This window comes from Leiobunum rupestre, chromosome 3, assembly GCF_980474605.1.
Source record: "Leiobunum rupestre chromosome 3, qqLeiRupe1.1.hap1, whole genome shotgun sequence".
Classification (NCBI taxonomy): domain Eukaryota; kingdom Metazoa; phylum Arthropoda; class Arachnida; order Opiliones; family Sclerosomatidae; genus Leiobunum; species Leiobunum rupestre.
Genome location: NC_143386.1, coordinates 37,729,084 through 37,753,160, shown reverse-complemented (window position 1 = coordinate 37,753,160; position 24,077 = coordinate 37,729,084). Strand labels below are relative to the sequence as shown.

General features: G+C 35.7%; 2 protein-coding genes across 2 annotated transcripts; one reads left to right on the top strand and one right to left on the bottom strand.

The window, feature by feature from the left end:
• Window positions 1-11,338: 11,338 nt before the first annotated feature.
• On the bottom strand, window positions 11,339-18,032 carry LOC149951653 (L-xylulose reductase-like). The gene is made up of 6 exons (XM_090169638.1): window positions 17,865-18,032; window positions 17,697-17,803; window positions 16,592-16,789; window positions 11,895-12,059; window positions 11,707-11,827; window positions 11,339-11,469 (listed from the first exon to the last, which is right to left on the bottom strand). Exons 1-6 carry the CDS (start codon window positions 17,914-17,916, stop codon window positions 11,339-11,341), a joined length of 774 nt encoding a protein of 257 aa, XP_090025764.1. The 5' UTR covers window positions 17,917-18,032.
• Window positions 18,033-21,536: 3,504 nt separating this feature from the next.
• LOC149951652 (L-xylulose reductase-like) lies at window positions 21,537-24,077 on the top strand. The gene is made up of 6 exons (XM_090170097.1): window positions 21,537-21,611; window positions 21,655-21,761; window positions 22,664-22,864; window positions 23,221-23,385; window positions 23,453-23,572; window positions 23,890-24,077. Exons 1-5 carry the CDS (start codon window positions 21,560-21,562, stop codon window positions 23,540-23,542), a joined length of 615 nt encoding a protein of 204 aa, XP_090026223.1. The 5' UTR covers window positions 21,537-21,559; the 3' UTR covers window positions 23,543-23,572; window positions 23,890-24,077.

The window sequence follows — 24,077 nt, the reverse complement described above, 5'->3', positions numbered from 1 at the left end:
CCGGGGATCGGGATTTGAAAAAAAAAGCATTTCCGGGGATCGGGATTTGAAAAAAAAAAGCATTTCCGGGGATCGGGATTTAAAAAAAAGCATTTCCGGGGATCGGGATTTGAAAAAAAAAAGCATTTCCGGGGATCGGGATTTGAAAAAAAAAGCATTTCCGGGGATTGGTATTTGAAAAAAAAAGCATTTCCGGGGATCGGGATTTGAAAAAAAAGCATTTCCGGGGATCGGTATTTGAAAAAAAAAAGCATTTCCGGGGATCAGGATTTGAAAAAAAAAAAGCATTTCCGGGGATCGGGATTTGAAAAAAAAGCATTTCCGGGGATCGGGATTTGAAAAAAAAACACATTTCCGGGGATCGGGATTTGAAAAAAAAAGCATTTCCGGGGATCGGGATTTTTTAAAAGAAGCATTTCCGGTGATCGTGATTTGAAAAAAAAATCATTTCCGGTGATCGGGATTGAAAAAAAAAAGCATTTCCGGGGATCGGGATTTGAAAAAAAAAAGCATTTCCGGGGATCGGGATTTAAAAAAAAAAGCATTTCCGGGGATCGGGATTTGAAAAAAAAAAGCATTTCCGGGGATCGGGATTTGAAAAAAAAAAGCATTTCCGGGGATCGGGATTTTTAAAAAAAAAGCATTTCCGGGGATCAGGATTTGAAAAAAAAAAGCATTTCCGGGGATCAGGATTTGAAAAAAAAAAACCATTTCCGGGGATCAGGATTTAAAAAAAAAGCATTTCCGGGGATCAGGATTTGAAAAAAAAAGCATTTCCGGGGATCGGGATTTGAAAAAAAAAAGCATTTCCGGGGATCGGGATTTAAAAAAAAAAGCATTTCCGGGGATCGGGATTTGAAAAAAAAAAGCATTTCCGGGGATCGGGATTTGAAAAAAAAAAGCATTTCCGGGGATCGGGATTTAAAAAAAAAGCATTTCCGGGGATCGGGATTTGAAAAAAAAAGCATTTCCGGGGATCGGGATTTAAAAAAAAAAAAGCATTTCCGGGGATCGGGATTTAAAAAAAAAAGCATTTCCGGGGATCGGGATTTGAAAAAAAAAAGCATTTCCGGGGATCGGGATTTGAAAAAAAAAGCATTTCCGGGGATTGGTATTTGAAAAAAAAAGCATTTCCGGGGATCGGGATTTGAAAAAAAAGCATTTCCGGGGATCGGTATTTGAAAAAAAAAACACATTTCCGGGGATCGGGATTTGAAAAAAAAAAGCATTTCCGGGGATCGGGATTTTTTAAAAGAAGCATTTCCGGTGATCGTGATTTGAAAAAAAAATCATTTCCGGTGATCGGGATTGAAAAAAAAAGCATTTCCGGTGATCGGGATTTGAAAAAAAAAGCATTTCCGGTGTTCAACCACAGAACCACCGACACGCATTCCACTGAAACCATATTAAAAAAATCTGGTTGATTATATAGTTCCCACTATCCCACCAAGATCCTTGGTAGCTAAAGAATAAGCGTGAGTGCGTGTTTTTATCGAGGGGTAAGACACTATCGGATGACTTGTACACCGAGTTCGAGTACTTAGTACTGTTAAAGGTACGAACTCTTATTAGCATAGTCAGAGGTACGACAGTGTACACCGAGTTCGCGGAGTGACCTACCCCTCAGTTTTTATGACCACATAAGCACCCGTGTAAAAATCAGTACCCAGACATCACGTAAATAATGTTTAATCGAGGTTTCTAAAACTTATACGAAACACGTTTGGTTGATCATGTCATCAGTTAGAACGTGTTTCACCTAGTGTTCGGAATAGTTTATTCATTATCCACAAATTTTCCGATTTATTTAAAAAACGTTGGTAAAAAGAATATCATTTTAAATTATTTAATTATGTGTTTTACGCAACCAAGCATTTATTTGAATAAAAGTGGTATTTATTTTAATAATTGTTTGTTTTATTTAAATAATAGGCTTATTCACTTTCGATTATTTAAATAATAGGCTTATTCACTTTCGATTATTTAAATATTTTACAATTTTTATTCAACTATTGGTTATTTAAATAAATATTATTGAAATATAGCCGAGCTTATTTTATTCATGGATAAAAATTAATCGACTGCCGAGCACTAGTTTCACCACGTAGTTTTTAAATGGTAAATTCCATTTTCATGGATTTATCAAGCCGTGGAGTGTGTGCCTATCTATAGATAATATAATCGTAGCTTCGGCAGATTTTGAAACGCATGTAAAAACACTTGACGGGGTTTTTAATAGGTTACTAGACGCGGGTTTCACCGTCAAAGCGTCCAAAACACAGATTTGCCAGAAATAGTGTAAACTATTATAATAATAATCAGCTAGGCTAATACCCAAGGCACCACCTTAGGCTCAAGCCATCTAGCGACTTATAATGCCCTTAAATAGGTGGCCGGGTTACAATGCGTAAGAGGGTGGTGGCAAGCCCTTCATGTCACGCGAGCCAACAGCTCCCTACACTCACTATTACCGTTAACATCAACAAGTGTTTATGGAAGGGGAAACCGAAGAATTCGGGGGAAAACCCCTTTAACCAGTGGGGAGAGAACTTGCAAACTCACCGCGGAAGGAGTAGTTCCGAGTTTTAACCCAGTGCCACAAGTTGAGATCAAACCCGGCTCCTCTTGCTGCGAGGCGAAAGCGCTAACCACTCCGCCACCCCAAATTAGGCCATACAGTGTCGGAATCAGGAATTATGGTAGACCCAGATAAAACAGCTTCTATTGCCAAAATGCAAGCCCTAAAGAACGTTCGGGAACTTAGAACTTTTATGGGGATGGCATCGCATTACCGCAGGTTCGTAAAAGACTTTTCTAAACTAGCCAAACCGTCCACCGCTCTTTTGGTCTTGGGGTGCGGATCAGGAAACTGCATTCAACTTAATTAAGAACCACCTTTTATCTGCCCCATACTGAAAACCCCTGTTTATATATAGACGAAGCTTTCAGATTTACATCGACGCTTCAAATTACGGACTTGGTGGGGTCCTTTGTCAAACCATCGATAAACAAAAACACGTGCTCCAGTATGTCAGTCGCGCCCTAAACGCTAAGAAATCTAAATATTCCACGACGGAGCGCGGGCTTTTAGGCGTTGTTTTCGCCGTGGCAAAATTTCCCCTGACGGTCAGGTAGCTGCGATCGAAAATTCTACCGCTGTCCTTCGCTTTGATAATCAGGGGATTATAGCTACCCTGCGCGCGGATGATCAGCTTGGTGCTTTATACAGATATTTTGCAGAAAACAAGCTTCCCGAAAATGAGATAATAAAATCCTGGGTGGAACGCGTTGCCCCTTCTTGGGATATTAGGGAAGGCTTACTATTTCGGGATATGGGGAAAATGGACCCCCCAGGTTGGGTTAATTTTAAAGTTTTGGTACCACCCGCTTTGCGTCCGCGAAAATTGCATCTTAGCCACGATATTCCTTCGTCTGGTCTCTTCGGCGTAAATAAAACCATGAAGCGCACCCAGATTCAATACACTTGAAAGGGTATGACCCTGGATATAGTCAATTATTGTCGCTCTTGCACCATGTGCCAAATTCATAAATCATCTAACTAGCTCCCCGCAGGGTTGGTGAAATTAAACAAAATTCCCGAGCCCTGGGAGTTTACATCAATGGATTTAAAAGGCCCTTACCCTAGATCTAAAAGAGGCCATCGCTATACATTGGTAATTACCGTTACATTAAATAGATGGGTGGAAGTGTTTCCGCTAAGGAACGCTACCGCGCCCCCAATTGTCCGCCATTTAGTAGATGACATCTATACACGTTTTGGTTTACCCATCACCATTACTTCCGATAACGGAAAGACTTTTGCGTCTAAAATAATGGAGCAAGTTTTTATTAAATTGCGTATTAAGCAGAGGTTTACGTCGTTTTACACTCCACAGTCTAATATGACCGAAAGGTACAATCGAACGATTGCTACTATGATCGCCTCCTTCGTTGGGGTCGACTACAAAGAATGGGATAGCGCGCTTCAACAGTACGCGATGGGCTTAAGGTCTGTCGTTAACGATAGTACCGGTTTTAGTTCAGCTTCCCTAATATTGGCCGTGACATTTGAACCGCGTTGACTATACAGTGGAAAAGCGTACGGGTTAAGGGTAATCCCAAAAGAAATTGAAACCTTGGCGAAACTCGAATAGGCTTATCCGTGTTAAATAATTATTAAAAATTCCTCTACAAATTAATGCACGCAAAATAACGAATTATTGCACGAAAAAGAACTTAAACACATTAATGTACTCGAAATAATCTCTTAATGTATGCAATTTAACCGTCAAATACACGAAAAATAACTCCTTACTACACGCCAAATATCAGCTTAATACCTTATGATTTAATGTAATTGAAACTTAATAAGGGCATTGTAAAATCGGTAAGTACGCATAGTTTAACATTTAAAAATACCTGGTGAAAAACGTGCTAACTGGTGACATGACAACCAAAGTGTTTTTGCACGTTTTAGAAACTAGTAGTATGTATGTGTTGTTAATACCTCGAAACCTACTAACGACTATGCGAAATGTTTTCTTTAAAAGGTAAAAACTTATCTATAAATTTTATGTTTAAATGATATTTGCAGTGACATAGCCAGAAACGCGTCCAAGGCTGTGTCAGACTATGTAAGAGTTAAGAGGGGGTAAGGAAGGGAATACAAATTTTCCATAGTCAAAGATACACCCAAGGGAGGGTTTTTTAAAAGGAACCATTCACTTGTCTACGCGACTGGTTATTTGTCCACTTTTATAAACCTCAATTACCAATTTACTGATATATTTTGCAAATATATCCGGTAAAGCAGGAGCACGTGTAAATAAGCCTTATATCTACGCGAGCACAACGTATAGCTTAGCACTTTTCCAACCTATTTATTTATCTACTATTTATGTACGAAAAAACTACCTGTCTTCCAATCTAGTGATATACAGGGAGTTAATGTTGCTCGAAAAAGTGATATTTTTCAAAAACTTTGTTTTCTAGAAAGTTGAAATTTGTACTGTACATTATACGTGCCGGGGAACACTTTCTACCAAAATTGCAACTAAATCGAAAAATATTTTCACGTTTTTTGAAAATTAAAATTTTAACCGCTAGCTGCTTTAAGAAAATTGTCAATGAGAAAATTGTAGAGCGTAAAAATAGCGTTAGCGCGAAAAAAATAGTCGTCTTTTTCACTGAAAAAATATGACTTGAAAAAGTGTCAAGTTGGGCAAGCTAAAATAACTTTTTTTGAATTCCATTGGGAGAGTAGTGTAACTTTATGAAAGTCAGAAATTTGTTAATCTGGTGTTTAATGCAATAAACACCACTGAGACAATGGCAAAGAAATTAAATAAATTAATTTATTAATGGCGATTTAAATTACGTAATATCTGGTGACCTTGCTGGACAATGTGCCGAACCGTTTCCCCCTATTCATCGTTTTGAAATACAGTATTTCACATTTCGGGGGTCATGATGCGTCGCACTCTTATTACCTCTCCGACGGGACAACGTCCCCTTTGAGGGTTTATACAATCACGGTGTCTGTGTGTCTGTCTGTCCGGCGAACGTGTTCGCAAAGGTTACACATTGCGTACGCAGTTGCTAGGACTGTCGAAGGGTTGGCAAAACCACCGTGTGACGGTGAGCGTTAACGGATTAATTTGTGGTTGGGTTGGGTTTGGATGGTGGTTTTTTCGTTAACGCTCATCGTCGTGACAGTTTTAATTCAGTTTGATTGGATATTTAGTTATTGTAATGTTTATGTGTAGGGTGTGAATGTTGTGACGTTTGTGGGTGTTGAGTCTGTTGTGTTTGTGCGGGCGTTTCCTCTTCAACTTCTTCTTGACTTTTGGGACGGACCGAGTGCTGAGCGTTATGTAAACTCTCAACGTCCAATGGCAGGGCTTATACCAATTGTTCACGGTATTCGTCTTAGTATCAATTGGCGCCGGCCGGGAATCGAACCCGGGTCTGCTGCGTGCAAGATAGTTACTCTAACCACTAAGCCTTTACGAAGTTATAACGTTAGGTACTATAATTTAATCTACATCATTTAAAATATTTATAAATTATATCAATCTTATATTTAATTAAATATTTATAAATTATATTAATCTTATATTTAATTAAATATTAATAAATTATACTAATCTTATATTTAATTAAATATTTATAATTATATTATACTTATATTTAATTAAATATTTATAAATTATATTAGTCTTATATTTAATTAAATATCTATAAATTATAATAATCTTATTTTTTAATTAAATATTTATAAATTATATTAATCTTATATTTATTTAAATATTTTAGTATTTTAATGTAAAACTTCAACGTGATCAGGATTTGAACTCGGTTCGCATTGTTACAATGCGGATAGTTCACCGCCGAGCCATTGACTTCTTTAGGAAAAAGAATAGAAAGTAAAGGAACCATTATGAGAAGGCGGGTTTTTTTACTAAGCCGATGAATACAATATCTGTATATATTGTTTATTGAACTTTGTTTTTTAATTTTTGTGAACTTGTTAAAGTCTAAATACTTTACGTATGGAAATTTAAAGGTCAAATCTTGTTTTAGCGCAGTCAGCAGATAAGATGGTTAAAGGGTAGAACCCGTTAGTTTTTTGTAATCTATTTCGTTTGTTCAGTTGCATATTTTTATCGAGTTGTATACATCGTGCTCTTACACTTATGTTGGTCTCGTTTTTAATTGGGTCGTCATTACTTCGTAATTTATTTTAAACGTTTTCTCGACTGATTAAGATGTTTAATGCAGTTCATCAATTAGGTTGGTTTGTTTTTATTTATAAAGAGCCATAACTATTCCGTCTACGGTCATTTATTAATTTACGAGCTGTCGTTTAGTCAAGTGGCTTTCTGTGCTTTGTGAATGGTAAGTTTTTCGCTTCTTGTTTATAATTTTTTTATTGGTGTGGATATTTATCAAGGGCGATGTTGAAATAAAATAAGCGTTAAACGGCCGTATTCTGCATGACCCCGCAAGTAAGAAGGGAAACGCCTACTTGCTTCGGCCCTACCATTCGACGAGAGCTCACTGATTTCCCTCTTCTTCCCCTCTTGCTTGGCCAATTGAAGGGCTGCAGCGACGTCACTAGTGTGACGTGACTCTTGATGACCCATGTGCCGGAAATAACGTTAAAACGCCCTCTACTCCAAAATTAAGCGTACAGTGTCATCTAGTGTTATTTTAGGGAAGAAAATTTGCAATGCCATCTATTTTTCATTTTTTATTCCAAACTTTTGTAATGCCATCTTCTTACAAACCAAAAAGTAATAGCCCTAAAACAATGCCATCTATTTTAAATTTCATTAACATTAGAACAACATCTTTTAGAATAATAACAATAATTAAAAATAGCCTTCCATGGTAATCTTGTTTGAAATTTAAACAGAATAAAAATATAATTATTTTTGACAATATTTTTATTACATATTCAGCTTTAGCAAAAGCGACATAAGACCCAAAAGTGTGTCAGTACGGTATAATGTTTAATAGGAGCTTGTCGCGAAGTAAAAAGAGGGAGTGGGAGAGGGGGTTGAAAATACGTCATCAAAATTTGAAATTTCCTCCACTTCAGCGCCGTCGAGTGAGGCGTTTTAGAACGTATGTCTACGGGAGAAAAAAATTGAAGAGATCGCGCTAGACCATAGACTAAATATATCGTTGCTAGTACTATTCCAACTAGTAGGTTATGTAGTCTGTTGTGAGACTAGCTCTCAGTAAATATTTTAACGGGCGCAAAGGTAGAGTTGACACACTTTTGGGTCTTATGTCACTTTTGGCTCTAGTGTACAATTTATTGAATAAAATTTACATAAATTTACAGCCAACTTTGAGCGCTCAGTTGCGCGGGGAAAACGGAAGAAGTGCTTCGTGAAGTCACCAACAAGTGACGAATATTCTTTAGTTCGTTTACTTTATGGAATTATATTCTAGCAAGAATTATGAACCTGTAGGCCATATAAAATTATGCACCTATAAGCCATATCAAAATAGGAACCTGTAGGAGTAACGAACTGATAATACAATCACTAGTTCGTTACTCCTATAGGAGTAACGAACTAGTGATTGTATTATCAGTAGTTACTAAGCGGCTGGAGCTCTTTTCCAACAGCCAAATGTAGGCGGTGGTGATAATTACACCTTTTATGTTGCTATAATTGGCTGTATTTAAATAGGGATGGCTCTTAAATCAACTTATGGAAATAACTGCTCACCCATTCGCCATCCCTACAGGTTTTTTTCTCCCAATCACAAAAATAAATAGTTTTTTAGTATTGTTTGGAAAATGTGTAGAAATTTGTGAAATAAATATTTGACTCAGTTCGGTTTTGTGAGATATTTTCATAAGCACTAAGCAATTGTTTAAAAATGGGTGATGAAGACCCTTCTTATGCTGTGGAGGAAGTGGAAGCCTCTATTCCCCATCTTAAGGAACCCAAATGTGAAGAGCTTCAGCGGCATAAAGCAGTGCTCATAACTATAGGCAGAATAATCGATGGGAAACAGTTGCACTCGTGGTTAATCTGCTTTGCTAGACCACAAAATTTCGTCATCTGATTTTACAAAAATGGAACAACCTAAAAACTGATGCAAGAAATAACAATACTGGTGGCGGATAATATCCAGACATACTTAAAAATGAACCACTTAAAAGAAAACACTTGTATATATTATTGCATAATTGTCGTATGGAGGAGTACCTGGTAGTATTTACATCTGAATAGGGGCTTTCTGTGAAAAATCTGCAATATATAAAGAGTGGTAATGATGCGATGAGATAATTGTTAATTGTTACATTCAGCCTTTTCAGTCTGACTGCATCCAGAGAGAGTGAGACATTCGGAAGATAAATGAAGCTTCTGGAGTAGGGAAAAAAATTTAAGTAAAAAGCAATTGTGATAAAATAAATATTACCTTTAAGTATAATGCTAATGAATTAACTGAGTTTAGTGCTCTTGATTGAAAAATATTCTTGCTAATTGTAACAGGACGGGCGAAATTTTTCAAAGTTCGAAAAATTATGCAAGAGACAGCAGGATAAAATTATATTACATCGACACATCGGCCCTAACAGTAAATAAAAATATTACGGTAAATATCATTCGTATTGACGTATTTTTAAGCCCCAGCCCTTGTGGGTTAGGACACTAAGCCAACGTGCAAAGATATCACCCAAATATACATGCGAATGTGTATTATTGATGTGCGCAGAGTTCATTCGGTAGTACGCATCTGCAAATAAAAATATTTGTATTTCCAAATTAATAATGTAATCATAATTTACAAAGAGTATTGTACCATTGGCTCTTCAATTTTATAATTTTGTACCGGAAAGCCGCATGTGTTGATGAGCGTTACTGAACGTAGCCCAGTTTCGTGGTTACTAGAAAAAAACACGTTGCAAAGATCCTTAACTGTAAAAAAAACGCCAATTAAAACCTTATGTTCAACGATTGTAACGTAAATATTAAATACCTGCTTCTTTAATGATGCGCTTAGCTCAACATTTTCAATTCCATGCTACCTTCGTTAAAAATTTCTACTTCTTCCGCTAAGCCTATCGCTTCAATTCCCAAGACAGCAGAAATAACTCCCACTGCAGTTTCGGCAAAATTCACTTTACAAATGATATTAAAAATGTCGGAAAATCTTAACCGGAAGTTTGGAATTCAAAACAAGTAATACGTCACACTAAAGCAGCCCTTCAATTGGCCAAGCAAGAGGGGAAAGAAGAGGGAAATCAGTGAGCTCTCGTCGAATGGTAGGGCCGAAGCAAGATAGGCGTTTCCCTTCTTACTTGCGGGGTCATGCAGAATACGGCCAAAAGATCCGGCAACTATTTCGTAAGCGAGAAAAATACAAATACCCTCTGTAGATATTTCTTTCATTAAAATTTGCTTCGTATTATATTCAACTGATAAACGTGTACTGTAAAAAGGGTTAAACTCAATTGTGCATTTTTTAGTACGTCTAACGCACTGTTGTAACTACTTAATTTATAAAATTCTGAATAAATTATAATCGGTTGTTTCGTCTCAATTATTATAAAACCGGGATTACGGTTGAAGTAAATAACTCTGAATTGCGGAGATCAATCTTTAAGAGTTATCTCGAGAAATTAATACCATTAGGGACAATTCTTCCGAGGAGAGGTATATTTTGGCTTGCCAACTTGTTGAAACCACAATCTGGCTCTTTTAGCTATTGACTTTTACTATTAGTTTTTTAATCTAATAGGCCTGTGTTTGCATCTAGTCGTATTCGAAACCTATTTTAACCCTGATATGCGAGAAGATAAATAGACCAAAGGTTTAAAGGTCAGTAAAAACTTAAAAATTTATTTGATATTTAAATAACTGTAATACAAACTGTAATACAAACTGAGTAACATTATTGTCGTAATAAATCTTAACAATCATGCCTCAATATTCCAGAGCTGATCGTATGGAACTAGTGGCCATTTACTACGCGGAAGGTGGAACAAATCTTCGACGAGTGAGTGAGATCTTTGAGCAACGACATCCAGATAGAAGACCATCCATAACTACTGTAAGGTGAGCTGTAAATGACTTTCAACAGTATGGTAACGTACAACCTCGATTTCGTGGGCCTGGTCAGCGGGATTTGGACTTTGAAAACACCGTTTTAGCCTTTTTTGCCACATACCCACGTAGTAGTTGTGCCGCGGCGAGTAAGGATTTGGCTTGCAGTAAAACTCGCATTTGGGAAATTTTATATAGGCATAAGTACCATCCTTACAGAGCAACGCTTCAACACGGTTTACGAGATGGAGACGCTCAACAACGGCCGGATTTTTGCAACTGGCTGCTAAATTCCGTGCACGTAGGAAACACGTGACGTGAAACACATGACTGAATAAGAGTCTTATATTCTAACTTAAATGAGATGGACTATACTAACACTATTCAACCCCTGATAACAAAGAGAAGCAAATAAACCGTGCAACGGGTCGCAAATTCATTGGCTGCGTATTAAGTCACCTTATTTCTTTTCTGTAGCTTACGAAATTTGCGAATAAATATTTAAGCCTAGTTTTTGTTAGTATTTCGATTAATTTGGTCAGGTTCGTACCAAAGTTAGATAGTTTGTCTTTTTCTTGAAAACATATTTTGCAGTTGAGGATTATTATCTAATTTAGCTCGTCACATAGTGTTTAAGACCTCAAATATTTTTGAAAAAGAGCAAAAAGTCGTTCCTTAATCATGTAGAAATGTATTTATATATTTTATGTCTTCACAATATTGAGGACAAAATATTGACTATCAACGAAAGTACATCATACTATTAATTATAACATTAAATTAGTTTTCAGAGCTTGACCAGCCAGAAGGCCGCCATCAACGAGTAACGCAACGCCTGTCACCATCGAAGCTTTGTCACTCAGCAGAAACAATACCACATTTGAGACATCTTCAACTTCTAATATATGAAGAAATTGTGTTTTTATTATCAGCAGAATATTGGGATGCTGAACTAACGATGAACGATAATAAAAGTTAAAACTGAGACGAGAGTAGAGATCGGCGGAACAAATAAAATAACCGGCAAAAATAATCGTTTTTTTGTGATATTTTTGGATAATTCTTGGTTATGAATAAAAATAAATAATTGGACAATTTCTTATTCAAACGCCGATCTCTAAACGAGAGTTTTTACCGCAGACTCTTTTGAGCGGAGTAATAGAGCTTATTTCTTCCAAGAAAGTAGGATTTTGGTCGACCCGACTAAGCAACCTCTCAGTTTTGACAGCTTGGGGGTTAACGCAGTTCACGCGGATCTGCAATAGTTATTGAGAATTTGAACATTAGACAATCTCTCGGGTAAGACAGGTAACACGGAAATACTTGGTGGGGTCCGAGTTCGATGGCCATTATTTGGCTGAGCTTATCCAGAGCAGCTTTCGTGCTCGAGTAGGCGCTGAAGTTCGCGTAACCTGTGAGTGAAGCCATGCTGGAAACATTCACGATACAACCACCTTGACCCTTTGCCTTCATGCCTTTAATCACCGCCTAAATTTACCAGTAAATAATTTTGTTATTTGTAATAACTTTAAATAAACAAATCAAGTTGCATATGTTCGAATTTCAATGTCGAATCAAGCTGAAAATTTACGAATTTTAATTATCAATTCAAACTGAAAATGTTCGAATTTCAATAAAGCTACGGTCACACTAGCGTGGGTAAATCGATTTGTATCGACAAAATCAAACCGATATTTAAATCGCCTAGTTTCGGTTTTAGCGCCATCAGTTCACACGTCTAATGTAAAAACCGATTTATCGTCTTATCTATCGTCTGCTTCAAAAAATGACCCCACCGCCAGAACTCTTGTTGCGATATTTAAAAAATTCCCCTGAAAGACGTCGTACCTTTTTGGTAAACAATTTTGTGTTCCAAGCAAAGAGGAGGTTGTTATTCATAAACCAAGTCATGAACCAAGTAAAAAGAAGAAAATTCCTGGAAATAATGTTAACATTAATATTTAGCGACGAGAGACTTATCCCTAAGCCTCGGTCGATATGGTGTAGGCCGCGTATGCATGTGGACTTCTGGGAAGACAGAGTTCTTACCACGTATACTGAAACTGAGTTCAGAGGCGACTTTAGAATGAATAAAAAAACTTTTTTTATTCTCTGTGATATCCTTCGTGATCGACTCTTCAAACAAGACACAATTTTTCGCAAATCATTAACAGTTGAACGAAAAGTAGCCCTTGCTCTGTACAAATTTGCTACCCCTGGAGAATTTAGAACTATCGGTAACCTATTCAGTGTTGCTAGAAATACCGCTTGTGTAACATTTCACGAGGTAAATTAAATTTTCAAATACACAATGAATTTGCATTTACTAAAGTTTTTTGAAGGTTTGTGAAGCGATTGAAGAGATCCTTGTCTCGGAAATTTCCTTTCCAACTGGGAAGAAACTTGAGAAGGTAGTAGAGGGATTTAGTATTGATTTGGGATTCCCACAGTGTTGTGGTGCCATAGATGGGACCCACATTCCCATAATAGCTCCAGTCGAATTTAAAAAGGATTATTACAATCGCAAGGGTTGGCACTCAGTTTTAATGCAAGCTGTTGTGGACAATAAAGGAAAGTAAGTGACATTTTATCTTTTTTATTGGAGCTGTATTAACTAACATTGTTTGCATTTAGGTTTATTGATATTGTAATTGGGTGGCCAGGTAGTGTCCATGATGCGAGAGTGTTTGGAAATTCGTCGTTGTACCACAATCTGGAAGCCAAAACTCTTTTGCCAAATGTAATTATCTGTTTTTATTAATTTTGCCCTGTGAATTTGAGTTAGTTAATTATAGCATTACAGAAACCTATGGTCTTGGAAGGGACGGAAATTCCATTGTTGTTAATTGGTGACCCGGCTTACCCTCTTAAAACCTATTTGATGAAAGCGTATTCAGAAAGGACAAGGTTGACTCAAGAACAAAGTTATTTTAACATCAGGTAATCAAACAAAGAAATAACTCTTTCACCTCAAATTTAAAAATTAATAGTATCATAAGTAATATAAGAATAGAAGTAAGGCAATTAGCAAAAATTATCACGGAAGTGATTTTCAGAACAAGGTATTGTTCAGAACAGAGCCTCCTAGTGTCTTATATACTACTCCTACCCAACCTAACCTAGATATGGGCAAGAACATTTTTTAATTTGATTTGCAGTGGAAATGTAAGTTTATAAAGAAAATGATTTAATGATACTATTTATTTTTTGAATTGGATGAGAGGGGACTGTTGTTAAATTCCAAAACCAAATTTTTGGTTATTTTAGATTAAATCATGCTAGAGTTAAAGTTGAACACTCATTTGGGAGACTTAAAGGTCGATGGAGATGCCTTCTAAAAACTAATGACATGCAGCTCTCCAATGTTCTGAAAGTTATTGCGGCATGCTGTGCATTGCATAATTTATGTGAAGGTGAAAAAGAAATATTTCTTCAAGATTGGATGAATCTAACTGATGAGGAACAAACGTACCAACAGCCAGATGACTATCCTTTGCAATTTTCACAGGGCAATGATGCGAAAAATATTCGAAATGCCCTGGCCAAGCATTTTATGAGGCAGAAAACTTTGCAACAAAGTGTGGAAAATGAACATCATTCGTAACTAGTTAAATATTATGTTTTGAGAGCTATAAAAATGTAAAACATTTTAATTTGGTGAAAACCAAGTATTTATAAATTTAGAAGCAACTTGTTTATACAAAATAAAAATATTTTAAATAAGACAACCAATACATTAGAATAGTTAAGACTAGAATAGAAAATGTGTATTGTAGGAGTGTAGACTACACACATCAAATCTACGTTTACACTCCTACAGATTCGCCCTACATGTCCACTGGATAATTTTTTCAACTTTAATGTTTTGGTACTTTTCTTGAGATTATTGAATATTATAGCAAGGTGTGCTAAGAGTATTATCTTTAGCAAATTAAATATGGAACTCTTTAAAATGTGATATTAGTAGAGCACTGCGACAAACTAAATAACTATGAAATTACAGTCGCTTAAATTTACAAACTCATATTAAACATTAGAAACTAAAAAGGTTTTTATAATAATTTTTAAATCTATTTTGAAACAAACATTTTGGCCATCTAAACATTGAAATGAGCAAAATAGATAAAACTCATATCTTAATGAAAAACCTATATATGTTTGAGGTTTAAAGCATAACTTAGGCTATTTTAGAGGTTTTGATGGTCCTATTTTCTCATCAACAGTTCAAGAACTTTAAGTTCATGCACTTGTTGCCGTTTTTCTCTTTCTTCTTCAGTTTTCATCATTTTTTCAAAGAGTTCTAGTTCAAATTTGTGCTGAATTTCTAGAAATTCTATTTGCTGACTAGATGATGTACTTTCAAACTGGTTCATGAGATCTTTTGCCAAGGCTTCAACCTTGCTTGGTTTCCTTTTTCGTATTGGGCCTACAGGTAAGAAATAGTTAAGAGGGGATAACCTCGAAACTCTATGAGAAAAGTCAGAATTTTCGACAGAAAGCAATGGGCTAATAACTTCCTGTAAATCTGTGAAGGTATTACAGGAATATGAGAGTCAATGGTGTACCTCACCTCCAGGCAAGGATATAGACAAGCTTTAGCTCCCAGACTATATCTGTTCTCTCATAAGAAAAATGGGTTGTTGAAAATATATTAATTTTATTTATCGCTTACGTTTACTTGATGATTCAGCTAAACTTTCTTCCATTGCAATAGGCACTTTTTGAAAGTCAATATCCTCTTTACTTTCTGGCGATATATCTTTAGATAAAACTTCCCTGTTATTTCTATCTGACACTGATGTCGGTACAGTGTTTTGAAGTTTTTCAAACTCTCCAATTCCACCTTCAATCATAAATTTCTGTGACATAAGCTCAAAAAAGTCCCTTTTATTGTTACAAATACTCACTATCAAAAACTGAATCATTGTTTATATCATAGAGGGACCCATCTTTATTACTAGTTTCATCCGATAAGTAAAAATTACCATCCTCAAATGTAAATATCTCACTCGTACTGGAAGTTGAATTAGCAGCTGATTTTGTTTTAATAGCATTTGAAAAGGTGCTTTTTGATTTTTTACAGCTGTTTAGACCCGAGTCAATTACCTTCGGGGGTTTGGCAATTGGTCTATAAATGGTAAATTAAATACCAATTAAACATTTACCATTGGTTTAGGTATCATTTACTGGTTAACTGTAATAATGCCTTAGCTGAAACCTGAAAATAAATCTTACCTATTTCCCCATAACTCATCCATTTCCTCGAAAAATGTACAGGTTTTCCTAGCATGACCACTTACACTATTGTTATCACGAACTGCCTTCCAGTTATTCTTTAGGGCCTTTACCTTACTTCGTACTTGAGCCACTGAATATTTTACACCTACTTCATCTTCTAGCTCTTTAACTAAATCCCTGTATATCGCGTCATTTCTCCTCACAGAGTCTAACTGTGAAACAATATCCCTTTCTTTCAAAATTAAAAGTAACTTTTTAACTCGGTCGTCTCCCCACTGAGCTGACGAGTGTGACGACGCCATTTTATCCCCGCCAATTTTTTGGAAATCTTAGCCGAAACGGTTCGAAACTGGTTACAGAAGCAGTTTCGCGTAATCGATTCAAATCGATTTACGAAAGTGTTCACACGAGAAGCGCAAATCGTTTTGAATCGATTTGAATCGATTTGAAGGCCTAGTGTGAACGAGGCTTAAGTTGAATCAAGTTGCAAATATTCGAATTTCAGTAAGTCGAATCATGTTTAAATTTCCTTTGTACAAATTTCCTATTTGATTTATGAGGTATTGATTCCTCGTTTTAAGTGATAGATTTTCATGTAATGAAAAGACTAATCATAATTATCTACCATCCTTACTTTTCTTGATATTATATTTAGTTATGTTCAGTTAAATAAAATATCACATTGATTTTATTATATTTTTTAAACTTAAGGCGCATTACGAACATTCGCGTCATGAACAAGGGATGTGAAATCCTTTTAATTAGCACTAATGGATTATTACCTGTGAAACGTTAATGACGGATTTAACGTTTATGTTTAACATTCTGTCGTAACTTTCCAAATTAATTTCGTCGAATGGTTCCCGAGTCATAATTGCGGCATTGTTGACCACTAAATCGAATTGTCCAAGCTCCTCAATCGCCCGACGTGACCCTTCCAAGTCCTCCAAATCAACACAAATTATTTCAAGCTTCCCCACCTGCGCCGCAAATTCAAGAAACATTAGAACTAAACTACCAAATTGTCATACGTGTCAAAGCAAGAATACCCGCAAGTACCAAGAAAATGTGAGCATAGCATTAGCCTCTGAATTTACCCTCCTGTACTTCGTAGCTAATTTTTCTCTGATATTCTAACACAAAACGTAAACGCAGATGGCAATCGTCGGTAGGGAAAGTGACGAAAAATCGAAAGCCGACTAAGGGTATGCAAGGATAGGTGCAAAATCCCTTCCTTTACATATTCTTAGGTATATCAATTCATTCTTGGTGAAAGTCACTCAGGGAATTTTTAACCTTTATTCGGAAAAAGAACATGGCAACCATTTTATTGCCAGAATATGTGAGCAAAAACTAAAGATTTGACAGTAAACATTTGTTTTACTATGTAAAACCCTTTGCTTAATTGCCAAGTCCTAAACTTGCTGTGTTGGGTGCTCTTTTTTAAAAAAATGGAAAGCAAGTAACGCCATCTTCTAAAGTTCGTGATCATTATAAATTTTCGGCCACTTCACTAGTCTCAACTGACAATTATTTATATTATATTATATTATATAATATAGCTTAAGTAACCAAAATTAATACTAAAATGGAAATATTTCTTGTATCATTCAGATATCGTAAAATAATAAAAAATCAACCATTAATTATATTATCAATAAATAAAAAATCAACCATTAATTATATTATCAATAAATAAAAAATCAATCATTAATTATATTAGCAATAAATAAAAAATTATATTAGCAATAAATAAATATTTATATTAGCAATAATACAATACACTGATGGAACGTGGTTGTCGTACTTGTATTTAAAAGATAATGAAATTAAAATTAACTCTATTTTTAATTAAACGTCTTAACAAGTACAAAAAAACCAACTAACCTGAGTCACTTCTTGTTGCAAAGTTTCCAAATGACTAAGTGTTCTGGAAAGGGCGACCACTTGAGCTCCACATTGTACCAAATGTTTGGCAATTTGTCTACCAATCCCTGGAATAATTTCCCACATTGTTGAATGATAATTAAACAGTTTAATTTTAGTAGCACATACCTCTCCCGGCGCCAGTGACCAAAGCGCGTTTTCCCGTAAAATCAATGTTCATTTTCAATTCGTTTTCGAAGGCACCGTTACTTTCGACGTCGAGCTATGACTGATAAAACCTCTGCGAACGCCTCTACGACTGCCACCTCAAGCTTGTTTTCCACCTGCGTTCGTCAAAATGCATTTTGAAATAAAAGCGTTATACCGTAAATACGTCCCAAAGTTGAGTGCCGTGCCGTTTTATGCGCTAGTGAAACTCAAGACTAACAGTTCAACCACTTTTATTCCGTAAAATAATATCATGTTTTCATCATGGGAGTTCAATGTTTTCCCAGTACCTAGTCTTGGCTAACGCTCAACGTTTGATTTTACCTCTCCGAGGGGACTATGTCCTCTAGGAGGGGTAATACATACACCGTGTCTGTCGGTGTGTCTGTGGGTGTGTGGGTGTCTGTCTGTTTGTCTGCGAACGCTTTCGCATTTTCGGAGCAAAGTGTAATCGCTGCGTACGCAGTTTCTTAGAATAAGGGAAAAGGTTTCTCCAAAAGCACCCTCTTTTTTTCATTGGTCGTATTATAATTTTCTTTTACGAAATGTGATTGTACGTGAATAATCTTCGACGTTTGGGACGGACCGAGTGCTGAGGGTTACGGTAAACCTCTCAATGGCAGGGTTTCCACCAAATCTTAACGGTATACATCATAGAATCATTTTGCGATCGCATCGGGTGGGTTTCGAACCGAGCCCTCCTGCATGACAGGCGAGTGATCTACCACAGAACCACCGATACATGTACGGTTCATAGAAAATTATTAGCTCAGCTTAAGGGGAAGAGTATATTAATAGTTTTTGAAGTCTAAATTTTTTTACGTATCAAATTTTCGAGGTCAAATCTTAATTTAGCGCAGTCAGCAGAGATAAGAGGTTTAAAGGATAGAGCCCGTTGGTAGTCCACTTAGTTAGTTTTTTGTCTATCGGTACTTTTTAACCATTTTCATTAACGTGGGTATATGTATTGACATTTTCTGCATTTCTAAGTATTTGAATTACCTTGTGGTTTGATTGGGTTATTATTATATTAAATAAAAAAATGCTTTTATCAAAGCAGTTGGAAGGTTGATTTAAGGGGTAGTTGGGATCAATGAAGGCACAGATATTGGAAATGTTTAAGAATTAAAAGAGTTATTTTTTGGAATTATTTTAAAAAGCAAAATATAGGATTACGTGTAAAATTACAGCATTTAAATTGCTGAAACTCATTATAGAAACTAAACTAGTAAAAAAGTCATCAATAAAAGAGATTTGCAATCAATTTAATCAAGAAAGTTATTAAAGTTAACAGAATAGGTGCAGTTATAGCCTCTAATTTCACAAAAATAGCCGCCTAGAGTTAAATCTAGGCGGCTATGTCATAATCAACATATGATATTCTCTACCTATAGAGAGAGCCTGCAAGTGCAAGGAGAGCCAAGTGTCTTGTCCTTTAGCTTAGAAAAGATAAGTCATGAATTTTCTTTTATTAAAGACTTTCAAGAGACCCTCTAGTCAATTTAAAATACGTAATAGTGAACCCAAAGTTACGACTGAATGATTTATTTCAATTCGACTAGGTCTTTCTTGAAAGTCCCTTTAATAATTCAAACAGGCTACTGCAGTGTAACTGCACACGTTTCATCAGGCCTTTCTAGAAAGAAATGTGGTCATTTTAATGTTACTCTAATGTCACTCTTTTTTACTACCAGCGGGTACTTGACTTGTGAGGATCTTCAGTTTTTCATCATGCATGCCAAATTTAAATGCTGATGTATAATTATATTTTAAACAGAAGTTTAAAATAATAAGTGCAGACTTGGATAGATAGAACTTATGTTAGTATATGTCTGTTTTATAAATTCATTAAGATAATTAGCTTACATAGAAAGTTGCAAACTCCTTAAACCGTTTAATTTCTTATGTATTTATACAAAATTTTAATTTAACATATAAAACAGCATATTAATTAAGGTTATAATATTTTGCGAGTAGTAGTTTGAAACACAAAACTGCAGAATCCAGTTACGACAGCATAGCAGACGTCTATACAGAGCTTCCACATTTGATATCTAAAATTATCCTCTTGCGATAATTTCATTAAATGAAAAATCCTGTTTTTCGCGTTTTTCGCCTTGAAATTCCCATTTTTTTATATAGATATTCAGATTAATTCTGAAAATGAATCCAACTTTAAGGTTTTATTTATTACAAAATTTTTTACATTTGAATAGTTTTGCAAAAACATATCCTCAAAAGTTGCTTTGGATATTTAGATCGTGACTTTCATTACTTTTATAATCACCCTTTATTAAATATCCATCGCTTTTCCCGTTTTCCCTCTTAAATTACATTATTCCATTTTAGCGTTTTTAAAGGTTGAAAAATTCCGGAAAAAGAAAAAATTCCCCGCATATGGAAGCACTGCATCTATTGCATTGAAAATCAATGCCAGAAATAAGCGTTTCAAAAATATGTCAATCCATATACCCACGGTAATGAAAATGGTAATTGAAAAAACCAAAAACACCTTACCTTTAACAATTCCCGGCTTATAACGCACATAAAAAACCTTAATTGAATAGTGAGGGCTAAACAACAGCGCATATCTCAAAATATAAGACCAACGAAACCACATTAACGAAAATGTATCACACATTTAAAGCCTATAAGAAAACACGTAAAATAAATAACGAAGTAACGAGTAAAGTAAGTAAAACGAAAAAAGCGCGTTGTATACCACTTGAAATTGTATTCATAAAACTAACTAAGTGGACTACCCACGGGTTCTATCCTTTAAACCTCTTATCTCTGCTGACTGCGCTAAATTAAGATTTGACCTTGAAAATTTGATACGTAAAAAAATTTAGACTTTAAAAACTATTAATATACTCTTCCGCTTAAGTTGAGCTTATAATTTTCAATGAACCGTACATGTATCGGTGGTTCTGTGTTAGATCACTCGCCTGTCATGCAGGAGGGCTCGGTTCGAAACCCACCCGATGCGATCGCAAAATGATTCTATGATGTATACCGTTAAGATTTGGTGGAAACCCTGCCATTGAGAGGTTTACCGTAACCCTCAGCACTCGGTCCGTCCCAAACGTCGAAGATTATTCACGTACAATCACATTTCGCAAAAGAAAATTATAATACGACCAATGAAAAAAAGAGGGTGCTTTTGGAGAAACCTTTTCCCTAATTCTAAGAAACTGCGTACGCAGCGATTACACTTGGCTCCGAAAATGCGAAAGCGTTCGCAGACAAACAAACAGACACCCACACACCCGCCCCCACCCAAAGACACACCGACAGACACGGTATTGTATTACCCCTCCTAGAGGACATAGTCCCCTCGGAGAGGTAAAAACAGACGTTGAGCGTTAGCCAAGAGTAGGTACTGGGAAAACATTGAACTCCCATGATGAAAACATGATATTATTTTACGGAATAAAAGTGGTTGAACTGTTAGCCTTGAGTTTCACTAGCGCATAAAAAGGCACGGCACTCAACTTTGGGACGTATTTACGTTATAACGCTTTTATTTCAAAATGCATTTTGACGCGCGCAAGTGGAAAACAAGCTTCAGGTGGCAGTCGTAGAGGCGTTCGCAGAGGTTTTATCAGTCATAGCTCGACTTCGAAAGTGACGGTGCCTTCGAAAACGAATTGAAAATGAACATTGATTTTACGGGAAAACGCGCTTTTGTCACTGGCGCCGGGAGAGGTATGTGCTACTAAAATTCAACAATGTGGGGAAATTATTCCAGGGATTGGTAGACAAATTGCCAAACATTTGGTACAATGTGGAGCTCAAGTGGTCGCCCTTTCCAGAACACTTAGTCATTTGGAAACTTTGCAACAAGAAGTGACACAGGTTAGTTGGTTTTTTGTACTTGTTAAGACGTTTAATTAAAAATAAAGTTAATTTTAATTTCATTATCTTTTAAATACAAGTACGACAACCACGTTCCATCAGTGTATTGTTTTATTGCTAATATAAATATTTATTTATTGCTAATATAATTTTTTATTTATTGCTAATATAATTAATGGTTGATTTTTTATTTATTGATAATATAATTAATGGTTGATTTTTTATTTATTGATAATATAATTAATGGTTGATTTTTTATTTATTGATAATATAATTAATGGTTGATTTTTTATTATTTTACGATATCTGAATGATACAAGAAATATTTCCATTTTAGTATTAATTCTGGTTACTTAAGCTATATTATATAATATTATATAAATAATTGTCAGTTGAGACTAGTGAAGTGGCCGAAAATTTATAATGATCACGAACTTTAGAAGATGGCGTTACTTGCACCCAACACAGCAAGTTTAGGACTTTGCAATTAAGCAAAGGGTTTTACATAGTAAAACAAATGTTTACTGTCAAATCGTTAGTTTTGGCTTACATATAAATGGTTGCCATGTTCTTTTTCCGAATAAAGGTTAAAAATTCCGTAAGTGACTTTCACCAAGAATGAATTGATATACCTAAGAATATGTAAAGGAAGGGATTTTGCACCTATCCTTGCATACCCTTGGTCGGCTTTCGATTTTTTGTCACTTTCCCAACCGACGATTGCCATCTGCGTTTACGTTTTGTGATTAAATATCAGAGAAAAATAAGCTACGAAGTACAGGAGGGTAGTTTCAGAGGTTAATGCTTTGCTCACATTTTCTTGGTACTTGCGGGTATTCTTGCTTTGACACGTATGACAATTTGGTAGTTCAGTTCTAATGTTTCTTGAATTTGCGGCGCAGGTGGGGAAGCTGGAAATACTTTGCGTTGATTTGGACGACTTGGAAGGGTCACGTCGGGCGATTGAGGAGCTTGGACATTTCGATTTATTGGTCAACAATGCCGCAATTATGACTCAGATCGAACCATTCGAAGAAATTAATTTGGAAAGTTACGACAGACTGTTAAACATAAACGTTAAATCCGTCATTAACGTTTCACAGGTAATAATCCGTTAGTGCCAATTAAAAGGATTGTATATCCCTTGTTCATGACGCGAATGTTCGTAACACGCTATAAATTTTCAAAATATGCTAAAATAAATGTGATACTTCATTTAACTGAACATAACTAAATATAATATCAAGAAAAGTAAGGATGGTAGATAATTATGATTAGTCTTTTCATTACATGAAAATCTATCACTTAAAACAAGGAATCAATACCTCATAAATCAAATAGGAAATTTGTACAAAGGAAATTTAAACATGATTCGACTAACTGAAATTTGAACATTTGCAACATGATTCTGCTTATTGAAATTATTACAAATAACAAAAGTATTTATTGGTAAATTTAGGCGGTGATTAAAGGCATGAAGGCAAAGGGTCAAGGTGGTTCTATCGTGAATGTTTCCAGCGTGACTTCACTCACAGGTTACGCGAACTTCCGCGCCTACTCGAGCACGAAAGCTGCTCTTGATAAGCTCAATCAAATAATGGCCATCGAACTCGGACCCCACCAAGTATTTTCGTGTTACCAGGCTTATCCGAGAGATTGTCTAATGTTCAAATTCTAAATAACTTTTACAGATCCGCGTGAACTGCGTTAACCCCCAAATTGTCAAAACTGAGAGGATGCTTAGTCTGGTCGACAAAAATCCTAATTTTTGGAAGAAATAAGCGCTCTTACTCCGCTCAAAAGAGTCTGCGGTAAAAACTCTCGTTTAGAGATCGGCGTTTGAATAAGAAATTGTCCAATTATTTATTTTTATTCATAACCGACAATTATCCAAAAATATCACAAAAAAACGATTATTTTTGCATGTTAAATCGTTGTTTATTCGTCTAAAATGTTCGTAAATAAACAGTTGATCCTAAATTTTATGATTATTTGAAAATTTGACGGTTAATTTATTTGCTCCGCCGATCTCTACTCTCGTTTAAGTTTTAGATTTTTGAAAGTTCATCGTTAGTTCAGCATCCCAATATTCTGCTGATAATAAAAACACAATTTTTTCATATATTAGAAGTTGAAGATGTCTCAAATGTGGTATTGTTTCTGCTGAGTGACAAAGCTTCGATGGTGACAGGCGTTGCGTTACCCGTTGATGGCGGAATTCTGGCTGGTCAAGCTCCGAAAAACTAATTTAATGTTATAATTAATAGTATGATGTACTTTCGTTGATAGTCAATATTTTGTCCTCAACATTGTGAA